General features: G+C 42.3%; 3 protein-coding genes across 3 annotated transcripts; all 3 read right to left on the minus strand.

The window, feature by feature from the left end:
* Positions 1–383: 383 nt before the first annotated feature.
* LOC137284777 (uncharacterized) lies at positions 384–5,487 on the minus strand. Its single transcript, XM_067816757.1, has 6 exons — positions 5,319–5,487; positions 4,529–4,639; positions 4,204–4,282; positions 1,811–1,981; positions 1,152–1,252; positions 384–525 (listed from the first exon to the last, which is right to left on the minus strand). The coding sequence occupies exons 1-6, from the start codon at positions 5,460–5,462 to the stop codon at positions 463–465; spliced, it is 669 nt and encodes a 222-aa protein (XP_067672858.1). The 5' UTR covers positions 5,463–5,487; the 3' UTR covers positions 384–462.
* Positions 5,488–7,070: 1,583 nt separating this feature from the next.
* On the minus strand, positions 7,071–10,468 carry LOC137284786 (uncharacterized). The gene is made up of 6 exons (XM_067816768.1): positions 10,016–10,468; positions 9,738–9,848; positions 8,994–9,072; positions 8,359–8,529; positions 7,678–7,778; positions 7,071–7,254 (listed from the first exon to the last, which is right to left on the minus strand). Exons 1-6 carry the CDS (start codon positions 10,157–10,159, stop codon positions 7,183–7,185), a joined length of 678 nt encoding a protein of 225 aa, XP_067672869.1. The 5' UTR covers positions 10,160–10,468; the 3' UTR covers positions 7,071–7,182.
* A 2,906-nt stretch (positions 10,469–13,374) lies between these two features.
* On the minus strand, positions 13,375–18,339 carry LOC137284794 (uncharacterized). The gene is made up of 6 exons (XM_067816779.1): positions 18,196–18,339; positions 17,246–17,356; positions 15,463–15,541; positions 14,950–15,120; positions 13,792–13,892; positions 13,375–13,564 (listed from the first exon to the last, which is right to left on the minus strand). The coding sequence occupies exons 1-6, from the start codon at positions 18,337–18,339 to the stop codon at positions 13,499–13,501; spliced, it is 672 nt and encodes a 223-aa protein (XP_067672880.1). The 3' UTR covers positions 13,375–13,498.
* Between the last annotated feature and the right edge of the window lie 1,957 nt (positions 18,340–20,296).

Consider the following 20,296-nt stretch of genomic DNA (forward strand, 5'->3'; position numbering starts at 1 on the left):
ATCGTAACCCAATCGCGTAGATCGATGCCCATGATGTTGATCACTGGATTCTCCAGTCCAGACTCCATTATATACATCACTGCTGGATCAGCTGGAATATTGCTTAGTGTGGCCTTAAACAACAAACAAGCAGTATGGGAACCACTGTATTGCAGCATAACGATTGCGCAGATCAATGATCTTGCTGATGATCACTGGATTATCTGGTCCAGACTTGATTATTTACCCATACAGTTCGAATATTTCCGAATGCGGCGTAAAACAAATCTCACTCACTCACTATTGAAGCATAAAGGCCCATACTGTGACTGAACTAGTCGACGTTGAGATGGCAAGAGTCAGCTCTACCTTGTGTCCTACTCTGTAGTCACACAAAAGACTTCTGAGACTTTAGAAACATCATTTATTATCATATCTGCATGGGTCACGCATGGAACTTGTCTTTCAGCCAGGTGTAGAGTGTCACACGGAGGGATCTCGGGGGAAGGTGGCCCCCAGGAGATACTTAGGGGTTTCATAAGTGCCCTGAAAAGAAAACCCCCCCATAAAATATACATTTTAACATGTCATCAAACTGGAGTGGAGGATAAGCAGTGAGACGAAGTAAGGATTTGGGAGTTGGCGTTATAGGATTGCAAAGTCAGTCATCGGGTTAAAAGGAGCTACAACAACAACAACAATAATAATAATAGCTACTACTGGTGAGTTCTTAACAAAACTTTGCACCAGAACGCAGCTGTTCACATACACGACATTTGCACATGCATTTCAGCAAATTTAATGCAATTTTTATGCGTCATGCATAAGGTTTGCTGTTGGTTCCCTGTGTTTGTGGAGAAATTCATCTTCGATGTGTTGGATGTGTGGTAACTGTGACTCGCAGACATTCTTGCCCTTTCAGAAAATTACACACGCACGCACGCACACACCCACCCACACGTGAGCACGCAAAAAACCCCACAGTCACGCACGCACGCACGTACGCACGCACACACGCACACACATAATGTATAGTGAATGCTTTAAGTGACTTTTAATGTCTAGTATACATCGAAATACGTGTTTCCCCAGGTGTGGTAATGCGAGCTCGTCTTTGCAACAAGTACATTGATGCCATATTTTGATAAATTTATTAGAAATAAACGAAATACCTCTACTTTTGCTGTCACGCAGGGAGATGGCAGCGTGAACACATCCGGGTTCTTGATACCCCGAGTCGTGTTGACGACATCAGATGTTTGAAAGAAATATTCTGAAACACACACAGTACATCAGTTGGTCGGTGCCCATCAGGTTACTATGTGCCCATCACGTGACGTTCAAGAGTCTGCGAGTTCGCTTTTATATCGCTTAAAACGTCCATATTGTGTCCATACGCAGAATCGAACCCCGACCTTCTGCGTGACAAACACTCTAAACGCTTAGTACCACACTTCTACTGTTTAAAAGAAACACACAAGAGACTGATCCGTGAATGTCAGGACTAGAATATTGGCCTTCAGAAGCCCCATGCTTGTCTCGCTGACTTGGATGATGTTGGTCACTGGATTGTCTGGTCCAGACTCGATGTTTTACAGCCCGCCGCCATTAGCGGGAATAGTGTTGAGTGTGGCGTAAAACTAACCTCACTCACTCACTCACAAAGGACAGTGTCAATTCAAGCTATCGAGGATTCAAGCTATCTATCTCTGAACACACTCTCTGCCAACTCTCCTTAAGTGTCTAACTTCTATTCTACGGATTACCTGCTTCAGCGAGGGTCGATATTGCAGTATTTAAATCCACTTGATCGCTTTATTATAGGGCCTACCATTCTTGTAGTTGCCATAAATCTGCTGCAAGGCGGGCGTCATCAGTTCCCCCGACATCTGGATCTTGTAGCGCAGGTCGTCCACGTCGCCGCTGTAGCCGAAGATGAGCAGTTCGTCGTCCTGCTTTTCAAAACCGTACCACGTCCTCGCCCACTCCCAGGTGAAGTTGCCTGTGGTCAAGTGAGTGAGTTTAGGTTTTCGCCGCTTTAACAAAATTCCAGCAATAGACCGGCGGGGGACACCAGAAATGGGTACATATTTTACCCATGTGAGGAGTCGAACCCAGGTCTTCGGCATGAGGGACGGACGCTATCACCTGTAGGCTACCCCATCGCTCCTAAAGCTCGTATGAAGACCTTATATTTACACTCTTGTATCATGTATCTATGGTTATCATTTTCAGTGAATTCTTATATCGACTCAAGTGGAACATGTTATACTGATTTGGGTTGCAAAGCATAACTTTTGTAGAGGGACAAATTCTAGTCACTGAAATAGGTACCCAATCGTTTGACGGAAGGGAGAAAACTGTACCCACGTCATAGACAACAGAAATACGCATCCAATTGTTTGACAGAAGGGAGAAACCTGTACCTACTTCGTGGACAACAGGGGAAATACACACCCAATTGTTTGACGGAAGGGAGAAACCTGTATCTACTTCACAGACAATAGGAGAAATACACATCCAATTGTTTGACGGAAGGGAGAAACCTGTACCCACTTCATCAACAACAGGGGAAATACGCATCCAAATGTTTGACAGAAGGGAGAAACCTGTACTCACTTCAAAGACAGCAGGAGAAATACACATCCAATTGTTTGACGGAAGGGACAAAACTGTACCCACGACATAGGCAACAGGGGAAATACGCATCCAATTGTTTGACGGAAGGGACAAAACTGTACCCACGACATAGGCAACAGGGGAAATAGGTACCCAATTGTTTGACAGAAGGGAGAAAACAGTACCTACTTCGTGGACAACAAGGGAAATAGGTACCCAATTGTTTGACGGAAGGGAGAAAACCGCACCTACTTCATAGACAACAGGAGAAATACACACCCAATTGTTTGACGGAAAGGACAAACCTGTACCCACTTCAAAGACAACAGGAGAAATACACATCCAATTGTTTTACGGAAGGGAGAAACCTGTACCCACTTCATCAACAACAGGGGAAATACGCATCCAATTGTTTGACAGAAGGGAGAAACCTGTACTCACTTCAAAACAACAGGAGAAATACACATCCAATTGTTTGACGGAAGGGACAAAACTGTACCCACGACATAGGCAACAGGGGAAATACGCATCCGATTGTTTGACGGAAGAAAGAAAACAGTACCCACTTCGTGGACAACAGGGGAAATAGGTACCCAATTGTTTGACGGAAGGGAGAAAACTGTACCCACGACATAGGCAACAGCGGAAATACGCATCCGATTGTTTGACAGAAGGGAGAAACCTCTACTCACTTCATAGACAACAGGAGAAATACACATCCAGTTGTTTGACTAAAGGAACAAACCTGTACCCACTTCAAAGACAACAGGAGAAATGCACAATTGTTTCACGGAAGGGACAAACCTGTACCTACTTCAAAGACAACAGGGGAAATACGCACCCAGTTGTTTGACGGAAGGGACAAAACTGTACCCACTTTTTGGCCAGAACGGAGACAACCGTACTCACTTCATGGAAAGAGGGACATGGGCAAAGTGTATCAACGTCTTACGGTTCCTGCCGTTGCAGGCACGCAGGTAGGTTTTAAATACGATATTAGCTGTTTATGAGTGCTCGAAATAAGTGTTGGGTTTACAGTGTATGAAATTCCTGAATTAAACAGGCAGCCCACAGAGCTGATAACTGCAAAATATTGCTGGCCCTCTTAACATGCAACCAGCCCTGTATAAAAAGCAGGAAACTGATATGAGGTGTTAAAATAATGTAATTAATGAATTACTTGTAGTGAGGTAAACTTAAACATGTGCAAAAGGAAGTTTTCTATAGAAAGAAACCCATAACTTGGTGATCACTGCTCATTCATTTATCGTCACTGCCATCTGACTCAGAGAAGAACAGCAGAGAGAGGAATGATTCTCTAGAGCGATCACATTTAGTGTTAGATACATAGGCAGGCTGATCTGTGGAAGTTATGGTTTGATCATGAAGTATGCAGACATCGTCTAGCTACCAGAACTGTAAAATCATTTTCGAAATATTTCCCTTAGTCAATGACAGCATCAAATATATATCCTTGGAAATGTATTGGCCCACAGGGCTGGCTATAAAAGAAAAATATAACACAAAGTTCTAAGCCCGCCATGTAACGGGTCCGCCGGTCAGACACTGGTATTGATAATGGTGTAGGAAGGCTTACGTACGTACGTGGAAGGCAGTGCGGTGGAAACGCATTGACCAGAAGTTCGGCGTGGCAGCTTCCATCTTCTATCACATAAACGGTTTTCTAAAACATAGACGGTCTAACATAAAAACTTAACATTCTCTTTCATCTGTAATATTTTTTTTAGGGTTTGTAGACCTATTCCGTGTTGGCATAAAAGTTATCTCTGCTGCCATATGCTGCACTTTGACTAATGGCACGAAAGAGTGCTATCTACAGATTTTATGGCCACATTATTTAAAAGAAAATACTTCCAAGCTGTTAAAATGTTCGTTAGCCTTTGCATTTTAAAAGAGAAAAATCTGTTACCTGCTCGTACAGAAACAGGAAGTCCTTCTGGAACTGATGACCGTCCTGGGACCCGGATGTAGAGGCAGCTATCCTACTGTTGTTGGCGTCAAATGAGAAGTGGATCGTACTCTGCGAGGTAATCAAATGTTAACATTGTAATTGCGGTTCTGTGTATGGTTAATAAAGCAAAGGCAGTCTGAATTGATGCTCATGCTGTTGGTCTCTGGATTGGATGACCTAGACTCCATTATTTATAAACAGCCGCTAAATAGGTTCAATATTACTGAGTCCGGCAAAAAACTAAATTCACTCACTCGCCTTGATGCTTATCCTTGATCACTTGTTTGATCACTTAGAGGTTTCAGATGAAATATGGTATATATCTGTATTGGCTTTAGCATGTACCTCAACATTTTGGATCAAATATTGTCCCAGTCACCATAGAGTATGCCAGGCATTGATCCCATGTCTTCACTAGTCTGATGTGTGATATGTATCAACTGGATCCAACATGAATAACCTTTGTATGTGACCCTTCTGTGTCACTGAAGAATGTATTCCTCCTAAATCTATAATCTATATGAGAATAAGGTTAAATAGCCCGGCCTGGATCAACAACCCGTCGAGGTAGCCCTGAGACATACAAACCTAAGTTATACTGTTTCATGTCGTGTGTAGGGTCGATAGCTGTAGAACATGTTTAGCCTGGATCACATAAACAATGTGCTCGCCAAGGTCACTGTGGGGTGGCTTCATAGTTATCCTTGTTGGTTTTAGCTCACCTGGACAAATGTTGGCTATAGCTCACCTGAATCATGGTAGGCACCCCAGCCTCCTCTGTTCCCGTGACAACATACTGGATCCCCTCCCACTGGCGGTGGGAGCAGACCTGGTAGATGTCACCTTGGACACTGAAAAACAGCAACAGCAAAATAACGACTGAGTTATACATTTCTAGCTGACCAGAACAGAATGTCAGTCTTATCTTATCAAGTGACACACACCTGCACAGGCGATAAGCTTTCTTTCATTCAGCTTACTAGGAGGGTGAAATGCTTCTCTCCAACACTGCGGTCTATGAACAAATGCCCATCTGTATTTTGAAACTTCTTATAGAAAATATAAAAGATACGTTGGAACGAACACATGGCCATGTATGTGAGAACAAATTCGAAGAATGGTTTGTTGGGAACAATTTCGAGCATCAGACCGGTGAGAGTAGAGGAAGCTGTCTTGAAATACATACAGACAATCAAGTATAGGAGCAAATATAAGACAACAAAGTATTTGAACAGACATACAGGACAGACATATAATATTTAAGATACCCAAGAACCCAAAGAGCCAGGCGTGGTGTTCACAAACCAAGAAACATAATCGCCATGAACCGGGGGCGAACCCGAGATCAGAGATTCAAAGGCCGCAACTCTGCATAGCGAAACTGCAGTGCTTGAAGTGATTCGTCCATCCCTTTCCCAGGGATGTGGACCAGAGATAAACACACTGTTTTCATTGATAAGTTGACATGACATAAGTTGACATGAATTCGTAAGGAATATGCAGGTAACTGACGTACAGCTGAGGATGGTTACATGTAGTTCCGTAGTGTCTAATTAACGACCAGCATTCCGTGAACAATTTTACCCAGAATGGCATAAACAAACACCCCATGTCAACACCAACACTCAGTTGATGTATTGTCTGACTCGTGACTGTAATTGATTTCATAACTGTGTCGGATAAAATATCCACATTCCTAAATGAGATGAGTTAACAGCCACAGTATACCTGTACATCCCAATTATAACACCTGCGAACCATTGAAACTAATATAGACATGCCACAAAATGATTGTTTATGGGAACAAATGACAATTAGCTGTGCAACGAATGTCTGTATATTTTTTACAGCTCCGTTTGATCGCAACAACTGTGTTTATGTGAGGAAGTACTAAGAAAGTGAGAATTGGTAGAAAAATTCTCCACCCCTCGATGTCACTGCTGTGAAGTAATATCGTATTATTCAACACGATTATGACAGGCATCGTCCCATGTGTTTTGCCTTTGCATGTGTTTGTGACAGATGGCCCCGGTTCTACAGGTTACCTTGCCTATTTTACGGACACTTGGTCCACTGTGCTATAGACATGTGGTTATGATTCAGCAGGGCTGGCACGGGCGGGTAAAATGGAATTCGTTTTCAGTGGAGATGTTTTATGACCATGGAAAGAGTTGTCGTCGTTGACGTAATTCAAATCTGTCGCCGTTGTCGTGCAACTTGCACGCCCTGTAATGAGATCCCTATTGCGATGGCATATGATAAACGTTTAGTTAATGAAGTGCTCATGGCTTAAACCACTAGTTCAATGCCCAAACAGATCATATACCTCTAGTTAATGAAGTGCTCATGACGTCAATCACTAGGTCACTTCATCCACACATGACATACAAGTGTTCATGATGTCAGTCACTAGGCCAGTGTCCCAACACACGGTAAGCCTCTAGCTAATGAAGTGCTCATGACGTTAATCACTGTATCAAGCACAACACGAACGCTTTCCGGTTCTCTATGTCATCAACGTCTCTGCGTCTTTTAATTTTTGTTTCAGCATGGAGAGAAAAATATTTTCTTTTTTTCAAAGAGGCTGAGTGATGTCGATGAGGAAGGAAGCACTACTGCACCGCGGACACCAACACCCGGGGGAAGGTGGCACCTAAGAGGTACACGGGGGCTTTGTAAGTTCCCTGGGAAGGATAAAAGAAAAACATCAAAATTTCACGAAGCAGCAAATTTATATTCAGGAATGTTGAGTGACATTGACTGATGTGATTGCTCTGACTGGAACACTTCGTCTCAACACACAGTATACGTCATGAAAAAAGAAACCGTGTCTTCAGTGACACGAACCTGTGGTTACAGACACAGAATGAGTGAGTGAATATGGTTCTATCCCGCTTTTAACAATATTCCAGCAATATAACGACGACAGGGGACACCAGAAATGGGCATCCGTGTGGGGATTCGAACCAGCACCTTCGACGTGATTCTTTCATTATTAATTTACCTCACCGTCTATTTCCGAAGAGATGCGTTGTCTGTTCCACCATAATAACACTGTGACAATTTCCACCAAAATAATACCAAACTCGGAAACTCTGTACATTTACCTCTGGCTTGGCATCTTTGCAAGACGATGGAGGAGTGAATACTTCCGGGTTCTTGATGCCACGAGTCGTGTTCCCGACTTCAGTGGTTTGGAAGATGGGCTCTGAATCACCACACAGATGAAGCAATTAAAGTAGCCTAATCTGTCATTGTTCTCAAAACAATAGGTAACAGAGAAAAACGGGTTTTGGTCTATTTCGTTTAACGCCTCTCTCGGCATTATTCCAGTTGTATGATGGTGGCCTAAAAGTAATTGAATTTGGACCAGACAAATCCAGTGACTGATATTATAAAGAGCATGAACCTTTCTCTAAATTTGAATAACCACAGTTTACTGGGGGCTTCGGGCTCCAGGTCAATCGTGCGACTGGACTGCAGATTCATCTTTATATTTTCTGCTATGTTTCAACACAAGGCAGGGATGTAAAATAAACATGTATCTTATTTGACGGATCCTGCATGCTTACTGTGTCGTCATCACTGATTATCAGTGCTCATCCTTCTATCCTCAGAGCTGTTTTGTCTTCAGACTCAAAGGAATCTGTACCGTTAGAAAATCAAGACTGGTTACTTTCTGCTCTTGACTTTTTCTGTATGTTCATGACGTTCATGAGTTTATGAAAAGAAATATCGTGTATTATATGCATGGCGTATCCGACATTTGCAAACTACATCAGGCTTACCGTTGTTGTATTTTCCGAAGATCTGATGCGACGCGGGCGTCATTAATTCTGGATCCAACTGCACGTGGTAGGTGATGTCGTTTACGTAGCCGTCGTACCCGAAAATCCACAACTGGCTGTCCATCTTTGGGAAGCCATACCAAGTCCTTGGCCACGTCCACGTGAAGTTGCCTGTACAGGAGGACGCCAACGTTCAGATTAAACAATATTTCCAAACAATAAACCATTCAGTGTCACCATATACGTGCACAATGCTCAAATGTTGCTCCGTTGTGATTGTTTGTTTCTTTACCAAAGCAGTTGGCAATATCGCGTCTGGTCCAGTAAGTCCAGTATTTGCCGTCTTGGACAACGATCCATATTAGGATGCGATGAAATTCATTAACCAAGTCAGCGATCCTGATCACCCGATGCAGTTTGTCGCCTCTAAAGACGAGCATGGGTTACAGGAGACATATTCCAATGAACCAAGACGCACCCCTTGATCCCACATATAGCATTCTTTACATGAAATAACTATATATTTGCCGCATTTGCTGAGAAATAACAAAACATTTACATATTGGGAAACATTACTGTTCTTTGGAAATCACATCACAGCAGACAGAAACGCGAGTGACTGAGAGCCGTCTTACTTGGAAGGCAGTGAGGTGGAAAACCATTGTCCAAATATTCTGCATGGCATTTTCCTTTTTCCATCACATAAACGATTTTCTGTAAATCAAAAGCTCACATTCAGACACTCTTTTAATTAATATTTAAATAAATTATTGGAACTTTTGAAATTACGCTGTCCGTACGTTTTGTGCTCAACAATTTGAAAAATAAACGTTAATTGCGACGTGAAATGATAAACAGTTTCAATGTGTCTCTCCGTGGCTTTGGACATTTAAGCTCTGATGTGATGAAAAATACTGTTAACGGTGTACTCACAAGAGAAAGCAGAATAGCATTGATTTCTATGTAATATCTACATAATAAAATAATTCAAAGACTGCTAACAAGTGATACAGATTTTGAACTTTCGTAAAATATTTCACGCAACTGACGAAAAAGCTTTTATTTACATATTGTGTTTATTTGATGTTTTTCGCCCGCTCACTCACTTGACAACTGATGTTGTAGGGTAGAAATACCTAAAATATACGGACAACATACGCGATGGTTTAACATGCATGTGATGGGTATTTACAGTTAACGCCTCAATCTAGCGTTTCCTCAGTTTACTTGTTGTATACGGTTTCATAAAACTGAATAAGTGGTTTGCAAACACAACGGGGCGATGACTTGACAACATAAAACCTAATGGCTCATTTAACTCGTGTGACCACCATGCTTATGAGCTGACGGGCGCCATGTGAAAGTGACAAGTCCGTCACCTCTTGATACAGAAACAGGAAGTCCTTCTGGAACTGATGACCGTCCTGGGACCCGGATGTAGAGGCAGCTATCCTACTGTTGTTGACGTCAAACGAGAACTGAGTCGTACTCTGCAGAAGACGTAAACGACGGCTGAGACAGGTGATTAATTTGGCTTCAACTTCGTGTTAAACATATACATGAGGCTGGACATATATAGAATACGATCACCCATAATGAGTGCTGTTAATATTCGACATCAGTGACCCATTATCCACAGCTGTTGGATGTAGCTCACCTGGATCATGGTAGGTTTCCCCACATCCACCGTCCCCGTGACAACATACTGGATCCCCTCCCACTGGAGGGAGGTGCAGATGTCGTAGATGTCGCCACCGACAAGCAACAACAGCGACACAAAAATAACAGCTGTTTCAAACATTTCTACTTCAAGTAGGAAAAGTATGTCATCCTTATCAAGCCAAGACTATCACTATCAATGCCAAACCGTTATCTGTATATAGGAATATTTATAACAGAATACCAACATAGTAGCTTCATTCAAAGTGGTGGATTTCAATATTCAATTGATGTATACGAACATTCGTGTGGCAATTTGAAAAAACAACAACTTCCGTAGTGATGAGAAGATATCCGTTGCCGATTATTTCGTGTCTGAATCTTTGTGTATTACAAAGCACTGAGTACCAACAGATCAACGTTCTGATATAATGGCTTTCACTCCAAGAGCATTGTGACGTCAGATGGACAAATAGTTGTTGCCAGAAAGGTCTGATTGGGAACACGGCCAGTCTGATTAGAGCATGTTTCGGAGAAGGTCAGATGTGAGACGATGGACCCCATATTTGCATTTCTCTAGTATAGCTGGCTTTTTTACCTTACAGCTGCGACATGACACAATACTCAGTAGCCCGTTATGTCAGTATTACTGATGTATTATATATCACACACCAATCACACAAGCACAAGCTGGGTGAGAGAGTGAGTTCATATTTAGCGTCACTCGGCAATATTGCAGACATATCATGACGAGGACAATTTACCTTATATCAATAGTAGCTACGAATTGGAGTACATATACGAGAACGTATTGTCTGTTTCGTTTTCACCGCCATCGTTTGGCACAGGTTCAGCTCTCCGGTGTAATGAAAGAAACACTTAATTTTCTATCAAATATATGATACTATCAGTAGTGCCTACCTTTTCTTGGACACCTGGTGCTACAATCTGTTTGATCGGTTTATCCACCCAGCTTATTATCTCCCGTTACCGTTGTTTACGATCGTATTGGCGCTAACACTGCAACCTGTTTCATCGGATTATCCAGACTGTTTATTCACATGCTCATATTTGGGAGTTTAAATGCTAAAGCCTGCTTGTTAAGCGGATCCCGGGCCACCCTGACGGTGACATCTACAGATAAAGTTGATTACTTCCTGATTGCAGTCACCTTGTGCCCTCTACAAAGCGAACAGATATAGATGTACTGAAATTTGGACGCAAGACGCGACGGTTGTTTATAAAGCCTCTTCAGAAAAGGTTATCCCATATCAACCGTAAATATCACACTGTGATGCCTGATATTTACTGCATTACATATTTCGATACCATTATCAGTCGTACACATGTGGAGTAATTCTATCTCTTTGTGTCTGTTTAGACGACTTATCGCTGTTTCAGAAATAGCTAGTGTAACACTGATCTGTGCATGCATGCATATGTTGAATGCATTCAATGCAGATAAGAATGCACACATTGTGTAACATTTGTTATACATTCGGCCCCAAATGTTCTTTTTCACGACAATGTCGTATTGGTTTTCGGCAACTCGTAATGACGCCGCCATCGGTCATGAAGGAACCCTGTCTACTGCAACCAATCACAGTTGAGAAAACACAGCATGGTGTAAGACAAGCTGCGTTGGTACAGGAAGGTCGTCGCCACTATTTGCCCCTTCTTCCCGAGTTCGCCCCGCAGATGAAGGGTGGAATGAGGGCATCCCCACGTTAACAAATGTCAGGATTCCAGGTAAGCAATGTCTACCACTCGCTGTCACTCCTATCGAATCAGCTGTGTAAATGGTAGAATTTTCATAAAGGTTATTCCGGGGTTGTAACACCCGGATTCCCTCGGCTCTCTCCGCTGATCACTCGAATTGTCATTCGGAATGGTCAGGGTCAGGGTCGAATGTGGCATTTTGACAATGAAGTATTTTTGAACTGACTGTGGTAATAATTCTTAGAGATTATATATTTTAAAATGGTATCTTTTTTTTCATCGTCAATGTTTGTCCTGACGATAGCCAGTTTAACGTCTTGCGTGCTGTTGGAGAAAAGTGATAGATGCTGTTACCTACTGTGGCACCCAAGGTGACGCGGTCGGCGACGATCCATTCCCAAACACCCCCTGGCCTAACCCATAAAGAACCTGCTTAGAATTGATCTTCGGGAAACCAAAAGAGGCGATTAACATGTTCAGGTGATTTGGCTGACCCATGTGATCGTATCCCAACTGCGAAGATCGCTGCCCATGCTGCTAATCACAAGATTGTCTGGTCAAACAAACTGAGACATATTGGTTTGAATATGTTGTTGTTTCCTCAATTTACACAGCATCCCGCCATTTGAATCAGTCAATAAACTTCCCTCAGAGAGAGGAAATTGAGTCTTACCTTTAAGAGTATTCCAGGAATATCACGGCTAGCCAGCCAAATATAGGAGAAGAGATGTAAGTGACGCAGGCGTTACACATTTACTACCTAGGTGAAACCTGTGAGCACAGGAATTGACAGGTGCTGACAAACCTAGAGACATAATCGCCATGAACCGGAAGCGAACCACGATCAGAGGTTTCTGACAGACGCAAGGGAGGCAACTCTGCACAGCAAAACTGCGCGCTTGAACCGAATAGACCCCCTTTGGTTCCATTACGGTGGAGCCAGAGACCATTATATGGTCTCTGGTGGAACGGAGATAATAACACTCTTTTCATTTTTAAGATACGTTATTTGTACGTTTCAAATGTGACCATAAAATCTACGGTTAACCTCACTCAACACACGCGGGATGTTTATATTCTAATTAGAACATGTAATTAGAGTATTGAAACTAATGTGAAAATGTACAACAGGTGCTATTTGTAAATGTCAGAAAGTGAGAAAGTGCATGAAATTTGTACTAGAAATCTGTGAGTGGAACATTTCATCCTTCGAGGCTGCAGAACTATTTAGTATCCTACAGTAACATCCGCAAAATTTTCAAAACAGTTGTGTGGTAGGCATTTGCCAATGCAAAGTCCTGTGTTCATCATTCATGTGGACAGCTAATTTGCTTTGAGTGAATGACTGCTTTGGGTGTCTTAACACTGAATACACCTCAAGAGTCCCTACAGCTTCTTCAGCTTGGCCTGATCAAGTGAATACCCATGCATTGCGTCTACGTGTCACAACTGGTTGGGTCTATTATTGTGAGGGGGGTCATTTTTGCCAGTTGATTTTATCAGTCTGTCCGTCGACGAGGTCTCTGTTCCCCTGTTTAGTGAAGTTAAGTCGACCTGCCGTTTGTGCATTTGCAGAGTAGTTCAGGTCAAACTGAACAAGGTGTAATTCAGGTATCTCAAGCGATATAACTTGAACGCTTTTCAGTGATCTATGTCATCAACAGTGATGCATCGTTTAATTTCTATTTCAGCACTCAGGGAAAACTATTTTCTTCTATCCAGAACGTTGAGTTATGTCGGTGACTAGATGAGGAAGGGCACACTACTGCACCGCGGCCACCCGGGGAAAGGTGGCACCCAGTAGGTACACGGGCGTATTGTAGGTTCCCTGGAAACGAGAAAAGAACATAAGAAGTACTCGAAGCAGCAAATTTATATTTAAGAATTGGTGTGAACTGAATATATCTGACTGGATATCTGATATTGTCTCCACACATTTTCCGGAAACTAAAAACTGGGTCTGATCGTGGACGCAGAGATGTGTTATCTGTCACGACCTAAAATGATGCAACCGTTTTCACTTTAATGCCATCCTAAAAAGATCTGTACATTTACCTCTGGCTTGGCATCTTTGCAGGACGACGGAGGAGTGAATACATCCGGGTTCTTGATGCCACGGGTGGTGTTCACGACTTCAGTTGTTTGGAAGATGGGTTCTGAATCACAACACAAATGTAGCAATTGAAGTAGACTAATCTGTTATTGTTCTTAAAACCATAGATAAAGGGGGAAACAATCTGTCACTGTTCTTAAAACAAGATAAAGTGGGAAACAGGTTTGGGTCTATTTTGTTTAACGCCTTTCTCAGCATTATGTAAATTGTGGTGGTCTATAACTGATCGAGTCTGGACCAGACAAATCCAATGACTGATATTATTAACAACAACCCGCGATACAATGTCTGCTTGGTTTATTGTTTAACGCCACACTCAACAATATCCAAGCTACATGGCGGCCCAGAATAGCCCGGGAGTGACCACTGGGAACAAGCTCAATCGTGTGACTCGATTGCTGATTCATCCTCTGATATCCGGTATGTTTCCATGACACCAGCACATGACAGAGGTATAATGTGCATTATTGAACGGATACTACATGCTTTCTGTGGGGTGAGTGTGAGGAAGTTTAGTTTTACGCAGCACTCAGCAATATTCCAGCTATATAGCTGCAGTCTGTAAATAATCGAGTCTGGACCAGACAATCCAGTGAACAATAGCATGAACATCGATCTGCGCAACCGGGAACCGATGACATGTGTCAAATCAGCGAGCTTGACCACCTGATCCCGTTAGTCCCCTCTTGCGACAAGCAGAGTCGCCTCTTATGGCAAGCATGGGTTGCTGAAGGCCTATTCTACCCTGGACCTTTACGGGTTGTTTACTATGGTGTCTTCGCTGGTTTCCAGTGCTCGCCCATATAATGTTCAGAGCTATTGTGACAGACTTTCAGGCTCAATGCAATCTGTATCGTTAGATAATCAATAGTGGTTGCTTTCTGTCCTTATGTCCATTATATACTGAACAGCAAAAAACGTACCTCTGAGGGTTTCTTGTCAAGTTTTAAAATAAAGACACAAAAACACGAACGCTTATTTTAATGAGGTTTCATTTTATACGAATTTTACGTATGTGTGTATTTAATTCTGTCACAGTTGGGTGTAGAGTCTCTGTAATGAAAGACCACGAAGTAATATGTACGATAAATCTGGCTCACCGTTGTTGTATTTTCCAAAGATCTGCTGCGACGCAGGCGTCATTAATTCGAGAAACAACTGCACGTGGTAGGTCAAGTCGTTCACGCGTCCGTCGTAGCCGAAAATCCACAACTGGGCGTCCATCTTTGGGAATCCGTACCATGTCCTCCACCACGTCCAGGTGAAGTTGTCTGTAGAGGAAGACGCTACATAATAATTCCAACCAATAGACCATAAATCTACAACTGTTTGCTCCTCCGTTCTGTTTGGTTGGTGTTTGGTTGGTGTTTGGTTAACCAGCAATATTCCACCTTTGGCTCGGGTTTTGTTTGTTTGTTGTTTAACGCCGCACCAACAAGTATACAAACTATATTTAACGGCGGTACGTTAGTAATCGACTCTGGACCAGACAATCCATTATTTAACATCGTCAACGTCGTTCAATGTTGGGATACGATGACATACTCTCTAGCGATCACATCACACCACTTAGAAACGCGAGTGACCGAGTGCAGAGTTGTCGTTAGTCTTACTTGGAAGGCAGTGAGGTGGAAAACCATTGTCCAAATATTCTGCATGGCATTTTCCTTCTTCTATCACATATACGGTTTTCTGTAAATTAAAAATCTGCATTCAGGCTTTCTTTTTACAACGAATATTAACATAAATTATTGTAACAACTGTAAGGCTGTCCGTACTTTTTGTGTTTCTCATCTTAAAATTAAATCATTAAATAAATGATAGTTCGACATATAATAATATACAGTTTCTGTGTATCAACTCTCCACGTGGCTTTGGGAATTGGTGCTCTGATGCCATTAAAAATACTGTTAACAGTGCACTCTCACGAGAAAGTACAATAAAGCTGATTTCTAAAGAAAGATCTACATAATAAAATAATTAACACACTACTACCAAGTGGTGCAGATTTTGAATGTTCATAAACTATTTATACAACTGCCGAAAAGTGTTTATTTACACAGGGACTTGTATCGCTTAGAAACAGCGCTCGAAAGACATATATGTGTATAGACCCTACCCTAGTACTATATAAAAGGAAAGGGATGTAACGAAGAAACCACCCCCTGTTCGATCAAAGTTACATGTCAACGCGTAAAATATTTTTAAGGCAACGTCGAGGCCAACGGATCGAACGCTAGATGATTTCCCTACAAAACGAGCCACAAATGGCCACAATCGGATCATTATTTCAAAAGTTATACTCCACGAATCATCGAAAACAGCTACCTCCGCAATTTCACGCCAAAATCATGGATCACCAAATACGGCGAAAACTCACCTTTTAAATTAGTTTATTAATTCCAGACACGTTGACAGCACCAGCGCTGGGCTGGATTCGATCGGCTGCGGCATTCCGTGGGTCGGAAAACTTATTGCAACACCTACATGTCATTTTCTCGACAGTAAGCAAACATTTTCACCAAAATCGCTGGCAAACCTACTCACTTGTCGGCCATACGTGACCTTGACATTCATTGAACTGAGCAGATCCGCGCAAACAGACTCGGGCCATCCGACTGGCCACTGCCACTGTATATTTTATTTCCCACCAATCGGATGGCCCGAGTCTGTTTGCGCGGATCTGCTCAGTTCAATGAATGTCAAGGTCACGTATGGCCGACAAGTGAGTAGGTTTGCCAGCGATTTTGGTGAAAATGTTTGCTTACTGTCGAGAAAATGACATGTAGGTGTTGCAATAAGTTTTCCGACCCACGGAATGCCGCAGCCGATCGAATCCAGCCCAGCGCTGGTGCTGTCAACGTGTCTGGAATTAATAAACTAATTTAAAAGGTGAGTTTGGTGATCCATGATTTTGGCGTGAAATTGCGGAGGTAGCTGTTTTCGATGATTCGTGGAGTATAACTTTTGAAATAATGATCCGATTGTGGCCATTTGTGGCTCGTTTTGTAGGGAAATCATCTAGCGTTCGATCCGTTGGCCTCGACGTTGCCTTAAAAATATTTTACGCGTTGACATGTAACTTTGATCGAACAGGGGGTGGTTTCTTCGTTACATCCCTTTCCTTTTATATAGTACTAGGGTAGGGTCTATACACATATATGTCTTTCGAGCGCTGTTTCTAAGCGATACAAGTCCCTGTGTTTATTTACATATTGTGTTGATTTGATTTTTTTTCGACCGTCGTTAATGGTTTTGTAAAATTGAATCAACGATTTGCAAACACGTGCACACAGTGCAGTGATTTGCTAACATAAACCCAGTGGCTCGGTTAACTCATGTGACCACCATGCTTATGAGTTGAAGGGCGCCATGTGAAAGTGACAAGTCCGTCACCTCTTGATACAGGAACAGGAAGTCCTTCTGGAACTGATGACCGTCCTGGGACCCGGATGTAGAGGCAGCTATCCTACTGTTGTTGACGTCAAACGAGAACTGAGTCGTACTCTGCAGAAGACGTAAACGACGGCTGAGACAGGTGATTAATTTGGCTTCAACTTCGTGTTAAACATATACATGAGGCTGGACATATACAGAAGATGGTCACCCGTAATGAGTGCTGCTGGATAGTCCCTTGCAACAGATTTAGAATGTGGCCAGTATTGTGTAACAGTCTGGCAGATATAAGGAACTTTTTTGTCAAGGCTACTTGCTATATGTTTTCTATGAGTAAATCGAACTTATAAACTACTACAATTACAGGACATTTGAGTGCAGTATAGCCGTATTTTTTGTTTTCGTATATCTCATCATATATTTCTACACTCTCGTCACCTTTTGCCGGATTTTGCGTAAGAAAATCTCATAATAACCAGATATTATCAAATATTCCCAAAACACAATATAATATTGTTGAAGGTTGAGTTTGGGTGTGTTGTCTTTAATGAGATCACACTAGGCACCATGCAAAAATGGATACTAAATGCTTTACATCAGCACAGAGTCAGTGCGGATGACCTTCCTTGCCATAGTCGAGTGGACTACTTCCCCTGTATCACAGGGAGTATGTAGCTCATTTGGACAGTCCTGGTGGATATAGCTCACCAGGACAGCTGTTGGATGTAGCTCATTTGGACAGTCCTGGTGGATATAGCTCACCAGGACAGCTGTTGGATGTAGCTCACCTGGACAGTCCTGGTGGATATAGCTCACCAGGACAGCTGTTGGATGTAGCTCATTTGGACAGTCCTGGTGGATATAGCTCACCAGGACAGCTGTTGGATGTAGCTCACCTGGACAGTCCTGTTGGATATATCTCACCAGGACTGCTGTTGGATGTAGCTCACCTGGATCATGGTAGGTTTCCCCGCCTGCACCGCCCCCGTAACAACATACTGGATCCCCTCCCACTGGAGGGAGGTGCAAATGTCGTAGATGTCGCCACCGACAAACAACAACAGCGACACAAAAATAACAGCTGTTTTCAACATTTATACTTCAAGTAGGAAAAGTATGTCATCCTTATCAAGCCAAGGCTATCGCTATCAGTGCTAAACCTTTATCTGTATATAGGAACATTTGTACTTGTATACGAATTAGTATTCTAAAGGCAAAGTGATGTAAATATTACACTGACGTACACGTATAGGCTCGTGTCACTATATTAACATATGAACTACAGGTCTTTTGTTCTGATGAGAAGATATTCGTTTCTGATTGTTTCGTGTTTGAATCTTTTTGTATTACAAAGGCCTGAGTACCAACAGATCAACGTTCTGATATAATGGCTTTACACGCCAAGAGCATTGTGACGTCAGTCGGAGACATAGCATTTATAACACAGGGTGGTACTTGTCATTGTGTTAGCTTGAAAGGTCAGACTGGGAACGCGGCCAGTCTGGTTCGGAGAAGGTCAGAGGTGGACAATAGACCTGGTCTAGTGCTCACCATGATTTGTGTATGTATGTGTAAATATGTGTATATATAAGTATGTTACCACAGCACTGTCTCACCCTGTAATGCGTAGTACATGTGCACCCAAACGACCTGCTATACAATTGTGAAACCTAAGAACAAGCACATTTGGATTGAAACTTATGCCATTATAAATATGAACTAAACACTTTGGACAATGTGTATAGTAGAAATCTGGATGGGAATTTTAAGACCGACTTTGAGCACTGGTTTAAGTTAACATTGAATTATTTGGCAGTGTTATTCACTGCATAATTATTCCAAGTGTAATACATTGTACATTGCATGTGTGGATATTCAGCTGGGGGCAGTTGTGTGTTCTATATACAGATTTATACTACATTTCGCCTGATTTCTGGAATGTACTACAATTCTATGGTCATTTGTTACATTCGAAATCAGGGAGTTCAGTCTTCGAAAGTCTCTTTCTTAGGGATATGAGGGGAGCTTACTCTCGCCTCTCATCTTACTGATTGCATCTCAAGAAGTCCAGCAGTTTTGTGGAGATCAGTCTAACACTGACTACTCAGCCCAGGCCGACATTGGAAAGTAGACCATTCGAAGTGAATATTACTGTCGTTGTCTTTGTTACTGTGATGACTGGTTTGGTGTTATACTGTCTTTGAATGTGCAATGCCACATTAATATCTTTGTAGTAATTTGTATTCATTTGTGAACGTGGTTATTTTTAGAATCGCTTATTACATCACACTGTTTTGTAATATATTTAAGTTATTTTAACTGTATAAAGCCAATAGTGCATGTGGACCCACTTGCACAAACCGATCTTAGCACTACAACTATCTTCAGTCAGCAGTGCCAAGATTGCTTTGTGTAAGATATCCTTATAGTTCAACTCTAGTAGAGTACGAGTATTTCTTATAGGATGCCAGCAGCAGGATAGCGGTCTCTACATCTGGGTTCTAGGACGGTCATCAGTTCCCGAAGGACTTCCTGTTCCTGGACTAGTCACTTATACATGTCGCCCATCAGCTCATAAACATGTTGATCATAAAATCACATGAGTCAGTTCTCCATTGCCCCCCCACCCCCAGCCCCACCCCCCAAATATCACTGATTTAATTTCCGCAACCATAAACAGCAACGGGTTTGTCTCTTTCACAGTTGTATCAACTTGACCTCTCTCTGGACAGTGAAAATGCTAAAACCTGGTTGTTAAGCGGATCCCGGGCCACCCCGACGGTGACATCTACAGATAAAGTTGATTACTTCCTGATTGCAGTCACCTTGTGCCCTCCACAATGCGAACAGATATAGATGTACTGAAATTTGGACGGAAGACGCGACGGTTGTTTATAAAGCCTCTTCAGAAAGGTTATCCCATATCAACCGTAAATATCACACTGTGATGCCTGATATTTACTGCATTACATATCTCGATACCATTATCAGTCGTACACATGTGGAGTAATTCTATCTCTTTGTGTCTGTTTAGACGACTTATCGTTGTTT

Source organism: Haliotis asinina, chromosome 1 (genome assembly GCF_037392515.1).
Source record: "Haliotis asinina isolate JCU_RB_2024 chromosome 1, JCU_Hal_asi_v2, whole genome shotgun sequence".
Lineage (NCBI taxonomy): Eukaryota > Metazoa > Mollusca > Gastropoda > Lepetellida > Haliotidae > Haliotis > Haliotis asinina.

Excerpts from the sequence above, each read along its gene's own strand:
- LOC137284777 (XM_067816757.1), bottom strand. The coding sequence starts at position 5,462 with ATGTATAACTCAGTCGTTATTTTGCTGTTGCTGTTTTTCAGTGTCCAA. Across the intron at positions 4,283-4,528 it reads TCCTGTTTCTGTACGAGCAG|AAAACCGTTTATGTGATAGA; the intron begins GTAACAGATTTT and ends TCTATGTTTTAG. Across the intron at positions 1,982-4,203 it reads TCCACCGCACTGCCTTCCAC|GCAACTTCACCTGGGAGTGG; the intron begins GTACGTACGTAA and ends ACTTGACCACAG.
- LOC137284786 (XM_067816768.1), bottom strand. The coding sequence starts at position 10,159 with ATGTTTGAAACAGCTGTTATTTTTGTGTCGCTGTTGTTGCTTGTCGGT. Across the intron at positions 9,849-10,015 it reads GGAAACCTACCATGATCCAG|AGTACGACTCAGTTCTCGTT; the intron begins GTGAGCTACATC and ends CGTCTTCTGCAG. Across the intron at positions 7,255-7,677 it reads GCAAAGATGCCAAGCCAGAG|GGAACTTACAAAGCCCCCGT; the intron begins GTAAATGTACAG and ends TATCCTTCCCAG.
- LOC137284794 (XM_067816779.1), bottom strand. The coding sequence starts at position 18,339 with ATGTTGAAAACAGCTGTTATTTTTGTGTCGCTGTTGTTGTTTGTCGGT. Across the intron at positions 17,357-18,195 it reads GGAAACCTACCATGATCCAG|AGTACGACTCAGTTCTCGTT; the intron begins GTGAGCTACATC and ends CGTCTTCTGCAG. Across the intron at positions 13,565-13,791 it reads GCAAAGATGCCAAGCCAGAG|GGAACCTACAATACGCCCGT; the intron begins GTAAATGTACAG and ends TCTCGTTTCCAG.